Source organism: Corvus kubaryi, unplaced genomic scaffold, assembly GCF_017639235.1.
Source record: "Corvus kubaryi isolate FWS band 111438036 unplaced genomic scaffold, C.kubaryi_AGA036_p1.0 78, whole genome shotgun sequence".
NCBI classification, from domain to species: Eukaryota; Metazoa; Chordata; class Aves; order Passeriformes; family Corvidae; genus Corvus; species Corvus kubaryi.
Window position 1 is genome coordinate 5444538 of NW_024582065.1, and position 11530 is coordinate 5456067.

Genomic DNA, 11530 nt, shown 5'->3' on the forward strand with positions numbered 1-11530 from the left:
AGTTAAATTAAACCCCTGATGTGTAAAGATACTGCAAGCTATGGTATAGCTGAATATGGGGTGCAGTCCTCCATAGCTGAAACCAGATGACACAGGGTTAGCCAAATAAGTTTTTTCTGGATTCCTCTTACTCCACTTCTTTGAGATCCTCACCGATTTGTCAGGGCTGTCCATGGATTGCACAAACTTGAGGGAGTCCACAGAGGTGGAGCGAATGGTGTCGGTGCGGCCCAGGCGGAACATCCTCAGTGACGCGCTCTCGTACGTGGCACAGGCATGGCCATACATCCTGGGACAGGGAGGAGAAAGCCACACAAGTGAGTCTGCGCTGGAAAAGCCTTGTCTGTGCCACCTTTATCAAGCTCATGTGTTTGAGTCTGTCAGTGAGGAGGCTGAGGAATGACCTATGGGTGGTCTTACCTGAAGTATGCCAGCTGCAAGGCCAGCTGGATAAAAGCATCAGGGCTTATCTTCTCTGACTTGGGGAAACCTTTCCCAAACTGATGAAAGACCATGACTTTGATATCCAGATCTTCAACCATTCTACAAGGAAAGAAAGAGGAACTGTTCCTTTGCTTGTTGCTCATTCTTGTAACACAGAGGAATGGATTTGCTTTCACAAGGCTCAGAGGGAACAGACCATCTGGATCTGACCTATGCAGGGACAGAGAGCTCCAGCACACGTGGATCTCTTTGGGCAGCACAACAGAGGTAAGAATTCTTGGCCACTGCTGAAAAACTTCACTAGGTTAGATGGTCATGTGTGTGTTCATGCTCCAGTATTCTTAGCTGGATCCAGTACAGCCTTGCTCTTTCTCAGCAAATGGGATGAATCAGTAATAACCAGGTCAGCACCTCTGACCTTATTCCTGGCAGTGCTTTTCAGCTCAGCTTAATGCTGTTGACCCCAGAAGTCACCAGGAAAACTCCCTGGCTGCAGTGGGGAAAGCCTCATTTAAACCACTGGCATGCTCCAAAAGGGGGCATGAATTACTCTTTCGGTCACCCACCCAGCTCTCCACTGCTTCATACTCACATGTTGAGGTTTTGCTTTGCCTTCTCTATGTCGTTCTTGATTTCTGGGGTGATGTTAAACCGCAGCTTTTTGGGCATTGGCAGAGGAACCATGGAGGATTTGACCACCTCCTCAGGTTTCTTCCTGCACAGAGAAATGGTTCTGTTTGACCAGACCTTTGGCATGAGGCTCAGCTAGGAATGCCAGAGCATAGAAATGCACAGGAGATCTTCCCTAACGGTGACACTGGTCACAGCCCGACAAACCCCTCACAGTGCCAATAAGGGATCTCCAACGCTGAGGAAAAGCAGGGACAGGACTCACGTGAACTCCACAACGTGATCCAGAAGAGAAACGATGGGTGGGCCTTCGGAGGGAGCATGCTCATATACGAGACCACAGGAGCCATCTTCAGCAATGATGAACTGGGAGAGAAGCACGAGAGGACAGCGTTGAAGACAGGCAGTGTGTGAGGCACGAGATACCCGGAGAGACCTCAGTGTCTCCCTGTCTGTATCAGAGCCTGTCCTTGCACACCGAAAGGTCTCCTTTAGCAGGACAGCAGTGGAAGCCCTTCAGGAGGTGCAGAAGATCTGAGAGCACTGTTAAAGAGTTCTGCAAAATTCCCTGGATAAGGGTGTGCCTGACATATTGGTGTGCTCAGTGCTTTGGCGATACAGAGGTTCAATGGTTCTGATTTACTGAGATGCACTCACAGTACAGGAGTAACATCACCACATGCTGGCTTACCCATTCTTTTCAATCAGCTGCAACATCTGAACTTTATCCCACTGGTGAAGAGTTCCAAATAGGAACAAACCAGCTGAAAACACTATGAAGAGTTCAGCAGGTACAAGGAGAGTCCTCTAAAGCACCATTGCTACAATCTGCAAGCCAGGATATACCAACTAATGAAGGAAAAGCTCCAACAGCAGCTGCTACTGAAGGATCTTGACAAGACTGAATGGAGAAGAGATCAGAGGGATGCTGTGGGGTGGCAGTTGCATGTTTCAAAATACAAAACAAAATGCCATTGGGCAGCTTCTGGCAGAACCAGGAAAAGTGACAAGCCTGGAGGAGATCCAAGGAACAGACCTCCCATCGTTTGGGCTGCCTCCGAGCAGAGGAGGCATTGTTCACCGCAGGCAGAAAATTGATTTGTAAGGAACACAAAGACCTGCTGCACTGAATAAACTTGGGCAGAGGCAGAAAAGAAACAAGTCCCTGAGGCAGCAATGAATGCTGGTGACTGCAGGGGGAACCACAGGATCTCATGCTGTCAGACACCACTCCTTGTCTCCCTTGTTTTTCCACTCTCTTGACATGAGAACCTTGCCTGCAAAAGGTTCCTGGGATTTTTTTTGACTTTTTACTCTCAGGAAACATTTCCAGAGCCATCTCTTCAGCACCTTTAGAGCATTAGCTCTTACCTGCAGGGTTTTGTCGAACCATCGGTTGCCGCTGTTCAAGCGGCTGCCGCCACCGTGCAGCATCTGCGCGGCCACGCGGCTTTTGTAGATGTCCTCGGACACCCGGGGCATGGGGGCATCCAGGCACACGGTGCAGATGCTCTTCTCAATCGCACGCACGGATTCCTTGTTGGTCTTATCTGTGAGAGAAATGAACCATGAGTAAGAGAGGGAGTTGTGTCATTGGAAGGAGATTGAAATTTGGAAGAGTGGGTTTGAAGGACGCAGTGTTGGGTTCCCACTGTACCTCACTGGGGGTGTCCAGAGCTATTAAAATTGCAGCCAGCTGGGTTGTTACAGGTGTGAACATGCTGCATTCACCCTCCTTTTTTCACTTTCCTTACATCCTCTTCATTGCAAGGCAACAAACTCTGGGATTTCACTACACTTCACACTTTGAATCTGTACCTTCCAACCCAAAAATTACAATAGATTGTAATGATTGTTTCTTTAAGGTGGAAAGCTCATGTTATGTGTCCAAAACAAGCTTCCAGAGGAAAGAACTGAGCAGAGCACAGTGGTGAGGTTTGTTGTTCAAGGATCTGCAGTGTTTATTAACACTTGTGTATTAGGGGCTCTACAGACCTTTCAGGAGGTTGTTGTAGGCTTTTGCCCAGCTGTTTCGGTGATTGGTGGTGAGGATCCCAATAGGTTCTTTGTTTGTTTGGAGGGAGGTGTTCCAAATCTTCTCCAGCTGAATGAAGAGCTGGTCAGCAGTAAGGGGAGATCCATCACTGTTGTAAACATCCAGCTCAAAGAACTGAAGGTGAGAAGAGCAGGCAAAGACAGAGACAGAACATGAGAGATCATTGTTGTCCAACCCCAGAAACCAGGAACAGCTACTTTGAGAAGGTAAGACCTGGCCTAAGAACTTAGCTTGCAAGACCTTTGAAGGATGCTCAGAATTGAGAGACCCAAGTCCAGCTTCCCTTGCAGGGCATAAATACAGTCCTGGTTTTATGAAGCCATAGTAACAAGGGCCAATGAGGAATTCCTGTTTCTGAGACTAAGCTGCAGTGGGAGTGTTTGTTATCCAATTTCCTCTTTCAGTTTCCAATTGCAGACATGATCTTTGGGAGACAGGAATTGCAGGGACAAGAAACAGCAGAAGACAGCATTTTTCTGCCTCTAGTCTGTTGCTTACCCATGTCAATTCTGTAGCTAGGCAAAGGGGATAAAGGGAGCAGGAACAAATCCCTGGTGAGGCAAAGCTTGTGGGCAGAGACTTTGTTATTCCCTTCCCTCTGGATAACAGCTAGTGAAAGGGACAGCTGCATCTCAACAAATCTTGAAAGCCCAGCAGCTCCCCTACCTGGAAGTTGTGAACCACTGTGATGTGCCTGGACTGCTTTTTGCCTTTGGCATAGTTGACAATGGAGTCCCGCTTGGGCCCGGGAATGCGGCAGGAGGAGAGGATCTGGTAGTACTGGTTCATGCAGAGGGGCTTCCCACCCATGTACTCCACTGGAAGGGTCTCACTGGAGACACAGCAAAGTAAGGAGGAAGGAGAGAGAAAACAGATCAGTGTGAGCAGGCCTGTGCTCCCCACATGGGGCACAGGCTCAGCCCTATAGCTGCACGCACTCCCTCCCTCGCACAAAACCTAAAGGTGTTGGTGGCATAAAAAAGGGGCTGTCCTTCCCCATTCCTATCAGCTTTCTTAGTACGGGCTACAAAAAATGTCTGTTTGCTGGCCTTTCATTTGGGAAGGGGAAAAAACTGTCCTTTCTGTGACACCAGAGAATCAGATCTCTGGACCTACTCTATGGCTGTAGGGCTGAGTGACGAGTGTCTGATGTGCTGCTGTGACTCATGAACTAGGCAGCAGCTCAATCACTCGCTTCTGCAGTCATATTCCAACTACCCTGAACCTTGTCTGACTGTTGGTGTTGGTAAGCATATTTTTGGACCTTAAATAAGGCATGTCCAGCAGAGATTTGCTGGTGACCAAAAGAAAAAGGGTAAGAGAGGAACAAATTTCTCTAGAGCTCATCCCATCTAGCTGGGAGATGAGAAACACCAGGAACCCAAAATTAGAGACTCAAATTCCTGCTGCCTGAGCTGTAGCTTGTCCTGTGAGCAAACAGAAGTGCAAAGCTCCATGGGACTGTCAGTTGTGCTTGCTCCCTCCAAGCACGTTTCAGATGCCAATGAAAGCATTAAAGTAAACAATGTGAAGATGGAAGAGTAAGTTTGCTTTTTTCCAGTGGAGGGGACTGTGGCAGTGAGCAGTGCTGGCCATTACAGTATCTCTCTTCAAATATGTGCCGTCATCTCTTGCCTTTCTACGTGGAAGGGAGATTTATGGACAAGGCTCAGCCTCTCTCTGACAGTAAGGAAGCTGTGTGAGCTGTCAGGAGGGTCAGTAACTCACTTGTCAATCATGGACTTGAAATCCAGGATACCCTCGATCAGCTTGGCAGCAAACCTGGAAAAATACCAAAGGTAGCAAGCTGAGATCAAGCACAGACTGTCTGGGGCTGAGGGACGAGCTGAGGAGGATTAGCAGAGCTGTTCTCTGCTCCTCAGAAAGCTCAGCCTTTCTGCCAAGCCCCCATTGTGCCCATCTCTGGTTCAATGATACAGCCACTCTGGGCTGTGATTTGAGATTGCTGGATAGTCCTACCATGTGGCACTTTCTTTTTTAATGTGTCTTACTCTACAGCCAAGGAATTCTGGACAGCTTGCAAGAAAGCAGGATTCAGTCATGCATTAATGACCCTCTAACAGCAGCGTTTGCTACTGATGTGTTACGATTTTATCACATCTGAGTTCTGATTCTCGGCATTAAAACAGCACCAAGAGAAGGGGATTTCTGCCCTTCCCTGGCCAGGGGCCACCTTGGAGTGTCAAGCCAAGATGCAGCTGTTTCTCCCTGCATTCAAGACACCACTGCTGACTGAGTTCCTACCCCAGTGAACATCCTGCTGCTAACACAACTCCAGAGAACCTTCCTCTGGCATCGGGGGCTTGGAAACAAAGGCAGATGTGCCACATGTGGACACTGAGGTGTTGTGCTTACCAGGATCAACTCAAACACTGCCAATGCCAGCTCCCAGCAGGGTTGTGACAAGCCACATCAAACTGCTTATCTGGGAGTGACAGATCAGCCTTCTCTGACATGGGAGGTCTCACCTCTCCATGAAGGAGGCAGGAGGCCACTGGGACAGGAGGTTGTGGTTGGCTGAGTTGTGGTGCCAGCATTCGGCATTTGCAGGCAGTGTCCTTTAGATTAGCTCAGCCTACCCATCCCTAGGAAAGATCAGTGGGCACAACTCCAAGAACCTAAGGGTTCTGTTTAATGAGACATTCTGCAAAGCAGTTTTCAATGAAAATTTCTCAGCGTTATTGCAGAACCTGAGGGAAACACCAGTGAGAGAGCCATTCCAGAGAATGAACAGCCTGGAGTTTGGGCTCAAGGAGATGGGAGAGGTTGGTCAACTTGCTTTCAGCCAGCAGTTTTGACAGGTTAAGGAGTAGAAAAGCACCAATTCCCAAATTTGCTTTCTGCTTTTGGAAGCTTTAATTTCAAGCTGCACTGTCAAACTTCTTTGTGCAGCCACAGACTACCCAAACACACATTTAGATTGTATTTCACACAGGAGCCCACATTTTTATGCAACTGATGAATTCCACTGGTTGGGCACTGGCAGTTCTCCAGATTATTTGGAAAACTTAAGAGTCAATAATATGACAGCTTTCAAAGACGTTTGTGTACTCTTGCACTGTCATAAGGCTTATCCTCTGCTGAGGTGTATCAGACAGTGGGAGGGAGGATTTGTTCCCAGCCTCACTGATCCCCTGGTACTTTTGGTCTGCCAGGGCAGTGCTGACTGGTAACTGTGGCAAAGGTAACTGTGTAAAGGTCAGTGCTAAAGTTTTGCAGGTGGATTCACCACACTCCTAGCAGTGGTTAAAAATTAAAGGGAGCCCACGAGGACAAGAGGGCATGGCAGGGTCTGATTTCAAGAAAAAGCTCACAGTGGGAAGGCTGGTCACTGTGAAGTTTCCCAAACCATAAATCACAAGTGAAATGACACAATAGGGGACAGTCCCTGTCAAGCTCCCCCATCCCTATAAACTAGCAAACTCCAGAGGCATTTCTGGGTGATCTCCTTTACATGCCTGGGCTACTTTTTATGTCTCCTTTAACTGCACATACAATCATAATGCTTCCAGTACATCCTCACAATGTCTCCAGCCAGTGATGGGACCATTTTGCAGTGAAGATCTGTGCTTGAGCAAAGACCTAAATGTAGTTTTTCAGTCCCTGTTTAATACCTGAACCACTGGACTCTTTCTCTCCTGATTAAATATTTATAGTCTGGTGCAACCAGGAGTTTTCTTACAGCACAGACAGCTCAGACCTGGGGACCACATAGTAATTACTCTTTCCCAATCTGCCTTAATACCCTCATCCCTGTTCAGCACAGAAAGCTCATCCCACGTATAACCTAAGGGAAGGTAGAAAAGGACTTTACCTGAGCTGACCTTGTCGATCCAGAAAATCCTGCTTAGGTAAAACCACGCCTGGGCTGGAGTGCACCACAACTGGCAGGCGATATTCCAGGTAAGCTGTCTTCAGCCACCAGTCTGAGAGCTGGGATGGAGAAAGAAAACGTGCAGGGAACTGCTGCTGTCCAACCCAAGCGTGGCTGATGGGTCTCAGCATCCTTCCCCCAGTTCTGTCCCACACTTTGCAAACAAAGTGTGTGGGGTTTGTGCTATGCACATGGAAGGGGAGAGGAGGATTTGAGCAAGGCATGGGGGGCTTTTGGTGCAGGGCTTGAGCAGAGGGTTTCCTTCAACTTCTTGGGGCAGCTGTGTGATGCAGACAGGTTCAAGGCTTCAGCAGCCACAGGCAGGGCCAGTGACTCCCTGTTCTGCCATAATCTCTCTGCTCACCCAAGTCCTGGTGTGGAGTTTGCACAGCTTGGGGAGATCAGCAGCAAACTGGTCACGAAGGTGATGCCATTAAAGCACAGGTGCCCAGTGGATGCAGCTAGGACAGGGGAGAGGTGCACATCAGCCCTCCACCCTCCCTAATCGGAGCTGGGGACAGAGCCCTGACCTACCCAGTTCTCTGTTTTCCTGGCTCTTCTCTCCAGGCCTTTCTGCAGCCTCTCCCCAACGCCTCCCGGCTTGCGGAACTCAGCCACCAGCTCCTGTGTGTGGCTCAGCTCCTCGGGGCTGATGATGGGCTGCAGGGCCAGCAGGTACCGATCCAGTGTCTGCTGGAGTGGTGGCACGGGCAGGTGGGGCAGTGCTTCCTGGTGGAGCTGGAATCTGCCCGGGATCTTGTCTAGAGCTGTCGGCTTCAGCAGGCCACAGGGCCTGGCCTGCAAAGCACAGAGAAAATGTCGAGACAGAACTTTCCCCGAGGTAGCAAACAACCTGGATCCAGGAGTCTCCATCCCAGCCTCTCTGTGGGCACACGGGTGTCCCAGCCTGGGAGCAGAGCACAGCTGTGTGCTGGAGAGGGTGCAGGACATCCAGGAAAGCTGCGAAGAGAAACTCCATCTCCCAAGATACCAATTCTCAGCTCCTCAGAGAAATAGCTGCTGGGATAATGACACACGTCCCCACTCTCTGGACACCTTCCAGCTGAGAGTCTCCATGTGATGGACAAATTCAAACTCTCCCATCCCATGGTAAGTGGGAAGAAAGTTGTGAAAGAAACAACTTTCTGTACTATCAGAAACTTTCATTATTTCTTACAACAGCATAAGGCTAAAAAGTTAAGCAGAATCCTTGTGCCAAACCAAACTACCCTTCTGGCTTTGAGGAGGCAGAATCTAGCTAAGTTTGGGGCAGGATTAAAATGCCTCTTCTCTGCCTGTTCAGGAAACTGGGGCTGATGCCAACAGGCTCCTGGCATCCAGTCGGGTCACATGGGAGCAAAAGCCTTAGAAAGTACCAACCACCTCCCTGGCTGGAGAAATAAAACAGAGCAAACCCAAGTGCTTGCCCGGACGTCAACTCACCAGTTTTCCCCAAAAAGAGTAACAACATCCTTTTGAATGAACAGGGTTGGACATTCTTCAACTTGAAGATGTTTCAATATTACTCTCAAGGTTTCTAGTTGCCTCTGCAGCTCCCTCTCCAATGGATCTACTGAATCAGACACTCCTGCAGGACTCTGGACTTTGCATTGTCAGTGTACTGAGGATGCAAAGCCACTGAGAACATTCCCTTTGACTTCCAAAGCAGTGAGAAAATAGCTGTCCCCATACCTCCTCCCATCAGTTAAGCACACAGAAGAAAGAGCTAAATCTACAAGGTGACAAAGCCCCCCACAGAAACTGCCCTGTGCTCTTTGTGGAACCTGGCAAGAGCTGTGAGATTGAGGTTTGGAGAAGGAATGAGAAAGACAACAGGAGGAGGAATTTTTGAAGCATGAAAAAAGAGTGGGACTGGGAAGAAGAGAAGGGTGTTGATCACAGCAGTGTGGGCATACTGTACCTTCTCTGCTTGCTTCTGCTTCCTATCCATGGCTGGTAGGACAGAAAAGACCGTAAACCTCTCCCTCGGCCTGTCTGGGTCTCCTCTTCCACCTGACAATGTGCTGCCCGTGCAGGGCATCACCTCATTAGCCAACTGCCACATGACTGCTCCGATCAGAGGGCTCAAGGCCTGGCACTTACGAGCCCGTTGGTTTGCGACAACTGCCCTGAAGGTGCCTCTCTGGGCGGCCCTGACTGTCAGTGACTCTGAACAGTGGTGCTGATCAATACCTGGGCAGAGCCTCTCTCTGATTAAGCTCTGGACTCCAGCCAGGGCAGAAGTGCTGGGGGAGGTGCTGGGGATGTTGTTCCCTCAGCCTTTGCCAGGACCACAAAACTACCATGGCTGTTGGGAGAGACACCTGGATATAAGGCAGGAGAGACCCCAGTTTATGTCCTGGAGATGGCACCATGGGCAGTATCTCAACTGCCCTCATTCCCCATGCATGTGTGGTCATTATTACAAGCTGAGACTTTGGGGAGTTCTGGGTTGTCAACTCTTAAAAAAAAAATCAACCAAAAAGTAACTCCACAGCAGGGCAATAAGAGTGCCATGCAGTCACAAGGAATCTCAACCCCTCCTTCGTGTCTGTCTAATGAATTGAGGGGTAGATGAGTGCAGTCTGCATAGGTTGAATATAGTATGATGATTCCAAACAAACAGCTGTAGATTTTCTATGGCATAACAATGAAAATCCAAAAACAAACTCAGGGAAGCCACTGAATGTTAAAATGTGGAATGCATTTTTATCTTCCCTCTTTGCTGTCCCCTGCTTGTTTGGTTTGCAGTTAAACTCAACGATTTGGTGGGAGGAGGAACAGTGATCTGAGCCGAGGAGGCAGCTGACAGCAAACAGAGGGAACAGCCTGCCCCTCCCCACAAGCAGCAGGAAGACGAACACCAGTGGAGCAGGGTGTGCAGAGAGGGCCAGCCCATGGGCTGGCATCGCTGCCGAGCCACGTTCCCACACAGCAAAGGACCTTTTCCAGAGCCTGCAAAGCTGGTGGGAAAGGAAATCCACCTCACGGGGAGCAGGAGGAATTTCATAGCTGATTCTCAGCACAGCCACAGCATTGAGTGTTAGGATGTCAGAGGTTTGTCTTTTATTTTTAAATCAGAAGCTGGAGTACCCCTTAAGCCCAGAGACAACTGGCTCTGCCTGCTCCCTCAGTAACTCTGGGAATGGATCCACACTGTAGTTGCTGTCCTGCTGCTCTGTCTCCTCCTCTCAGGACCTGTAAGGGACTGCTCCCAGTGAGCAGCTCCCAAGCCTGACAGGGATCTGACAGCTCTGCCGTGTGTGCAGGATGGGCACGTTGGGAGCCAACGATGCAGTCTGCCTGGGCTTCCCTGGCCCCTCCCTGTCCAGCAGCCACCTTTCTGCTGTGCAGCCCCAACTGGACATCTCAGTACAAGAAAGACAAGGTACTGCTGGAGAGGGTCCAGCAGACGACATAAAGATAATTACGGGACTTGAGCATCTCTCATATGAGACTGAGAGACTGTGGGAGTTGAGCCTGTTTAACTTGAAGAGGAGGCTGAGAGGGAATCTCAATGCATAAAAATATCACCAAGGTGGGTGTCAAGACGGTTGTGCCAGACTCTCTTCAGTGGTGCCCAGTGACAAGAGGGGCAGCAATGGCCATAAACTAAAAACACAAGAAGTCTGCCCTCAACATGTGGAATAACTTTTTTACCTTGGGGATGGCAAAGCACTGTGCTCAGGGAGGGCGTGGAGTCTCCCTCTCTGGAGATATTCCAAACCCACCTGGACACGTTTCTGTGTCACCTGCTCCAGGTGACCCCTGGCAGGGGGGGTTGGACTGCGTGATCTCCAGAGATCCCTTCCAAACGTAACAATTTGGGACTCTGTCATCTCCATCCCGGACAGCTTCAGCGCGCACGCTGCCGCCAGGCACGGGAAGACACCAGCGGGCCTGGGGGACTGACTTCGGCAGGGTCCCTGCCCCGCTCCCGGGGAAGGTGGCACCGAGCCCATCCGAACCACTCGCCCGCCCGTCCCTGACCGGGGACCCGGGCTTGTGCCCCAGGCTGGGGCGCGGGGCCGCACTCGACAGTGGCACCGCCGGGAGCCACCGCCTGCCCTGCCCCAGCTGAAGGTCCCGCACGGACCCGGGCCTGCCCTCCCGCCCTGTGCCCCGCCCGGCGCAGGGACCCTCGACCCGCTCGGCCGCCACCTCACGCCCCGTCCCCGGCCGGTCCTGGCGGAGCCGCCCCTCCCGATGTCGCTCTTACCGCAGCCCTGGCCACCCAGGCGAGCATGGCCCCACGCCCCGGACCCCGGGCCCGTCGCAAGGACACCCCGGCCGCACCGGGCGCCGCCGCTCCACCGCCCCGGGGCGGGGCCGCCCCGCCGCCATCCTGGAGTAGGGCGAAGCCCGCCCTGCCATCTTTGAGAAGGGCAGAGTGATGCTTTAAGCGGAGGGCGCGCCGCGACCGGTGTCGGAGCCGTATTACAGCCCCTTTCTCCGCTGCCTTCTCCCGGGGGCGGTGAGGAGGGTCCTCCCGCTCGCCTCTCCGC

The 11530-nt window shown here is 51.0% G+C and overlaps 1 protein-coding gene across 3 annotated transcripts in view; it reads right to left on the minus strand.

Annotated features, from left to right (window-relative positions):
- CRAT (carnitine O-acetyltransferase) overlaps positions 1-11528 on the minus strand; it is an 18849-nt gene extending 7321 nt beyond the window's left edge. Inside the window, exons 1-12 of one of the 3 annotated variants that reach the window (XM_042052160.1) lie at positions 11245-11528; positions 8947-9049; positions 7560-7823; positions 6966-7084; positions 4859-4912; positions 3797-3962; positions 3070-3244; positions 2446-2624; positions 1340-1440; positions 1037-1159; positions 421-543; positions 154-289 (exon numbers count right to left, since the gene is read on the minus strand). In XM_042052160.1, the coding sequence (XP_041908094.1) occupies positions 154-289; positions 421-543; positions 1037-1159; positions 1340-1440; positions 2446-2624; positions 3070-3244; positions 3797-3962; positions 4859-4912; positions 6966-7084; positions 7560-7823; positions 8947-9049; positions 11245-11399 (1698 nt within the window). In that variant the 5' untranslated portion in view covers positions 11400-11528. The remainder of the gene's footprint in view (positions 1-153; positions 290-420; positions 544-1036; positions 1160-1339; positions 1441-2445; positions 2625-3069; positions 3245-3796; positions 3963-4858; positions 4913-6965; positions 7085-7559; positions 7824-8946; positions 9050-11244) is intronic. The other 2 variants (XM_042052159.1, XM_042052161.1) reach the window with 2 other exon arrangements.
- Between the last annotated feature and the right edge of the window lie 2 nt (positions 11529-11530).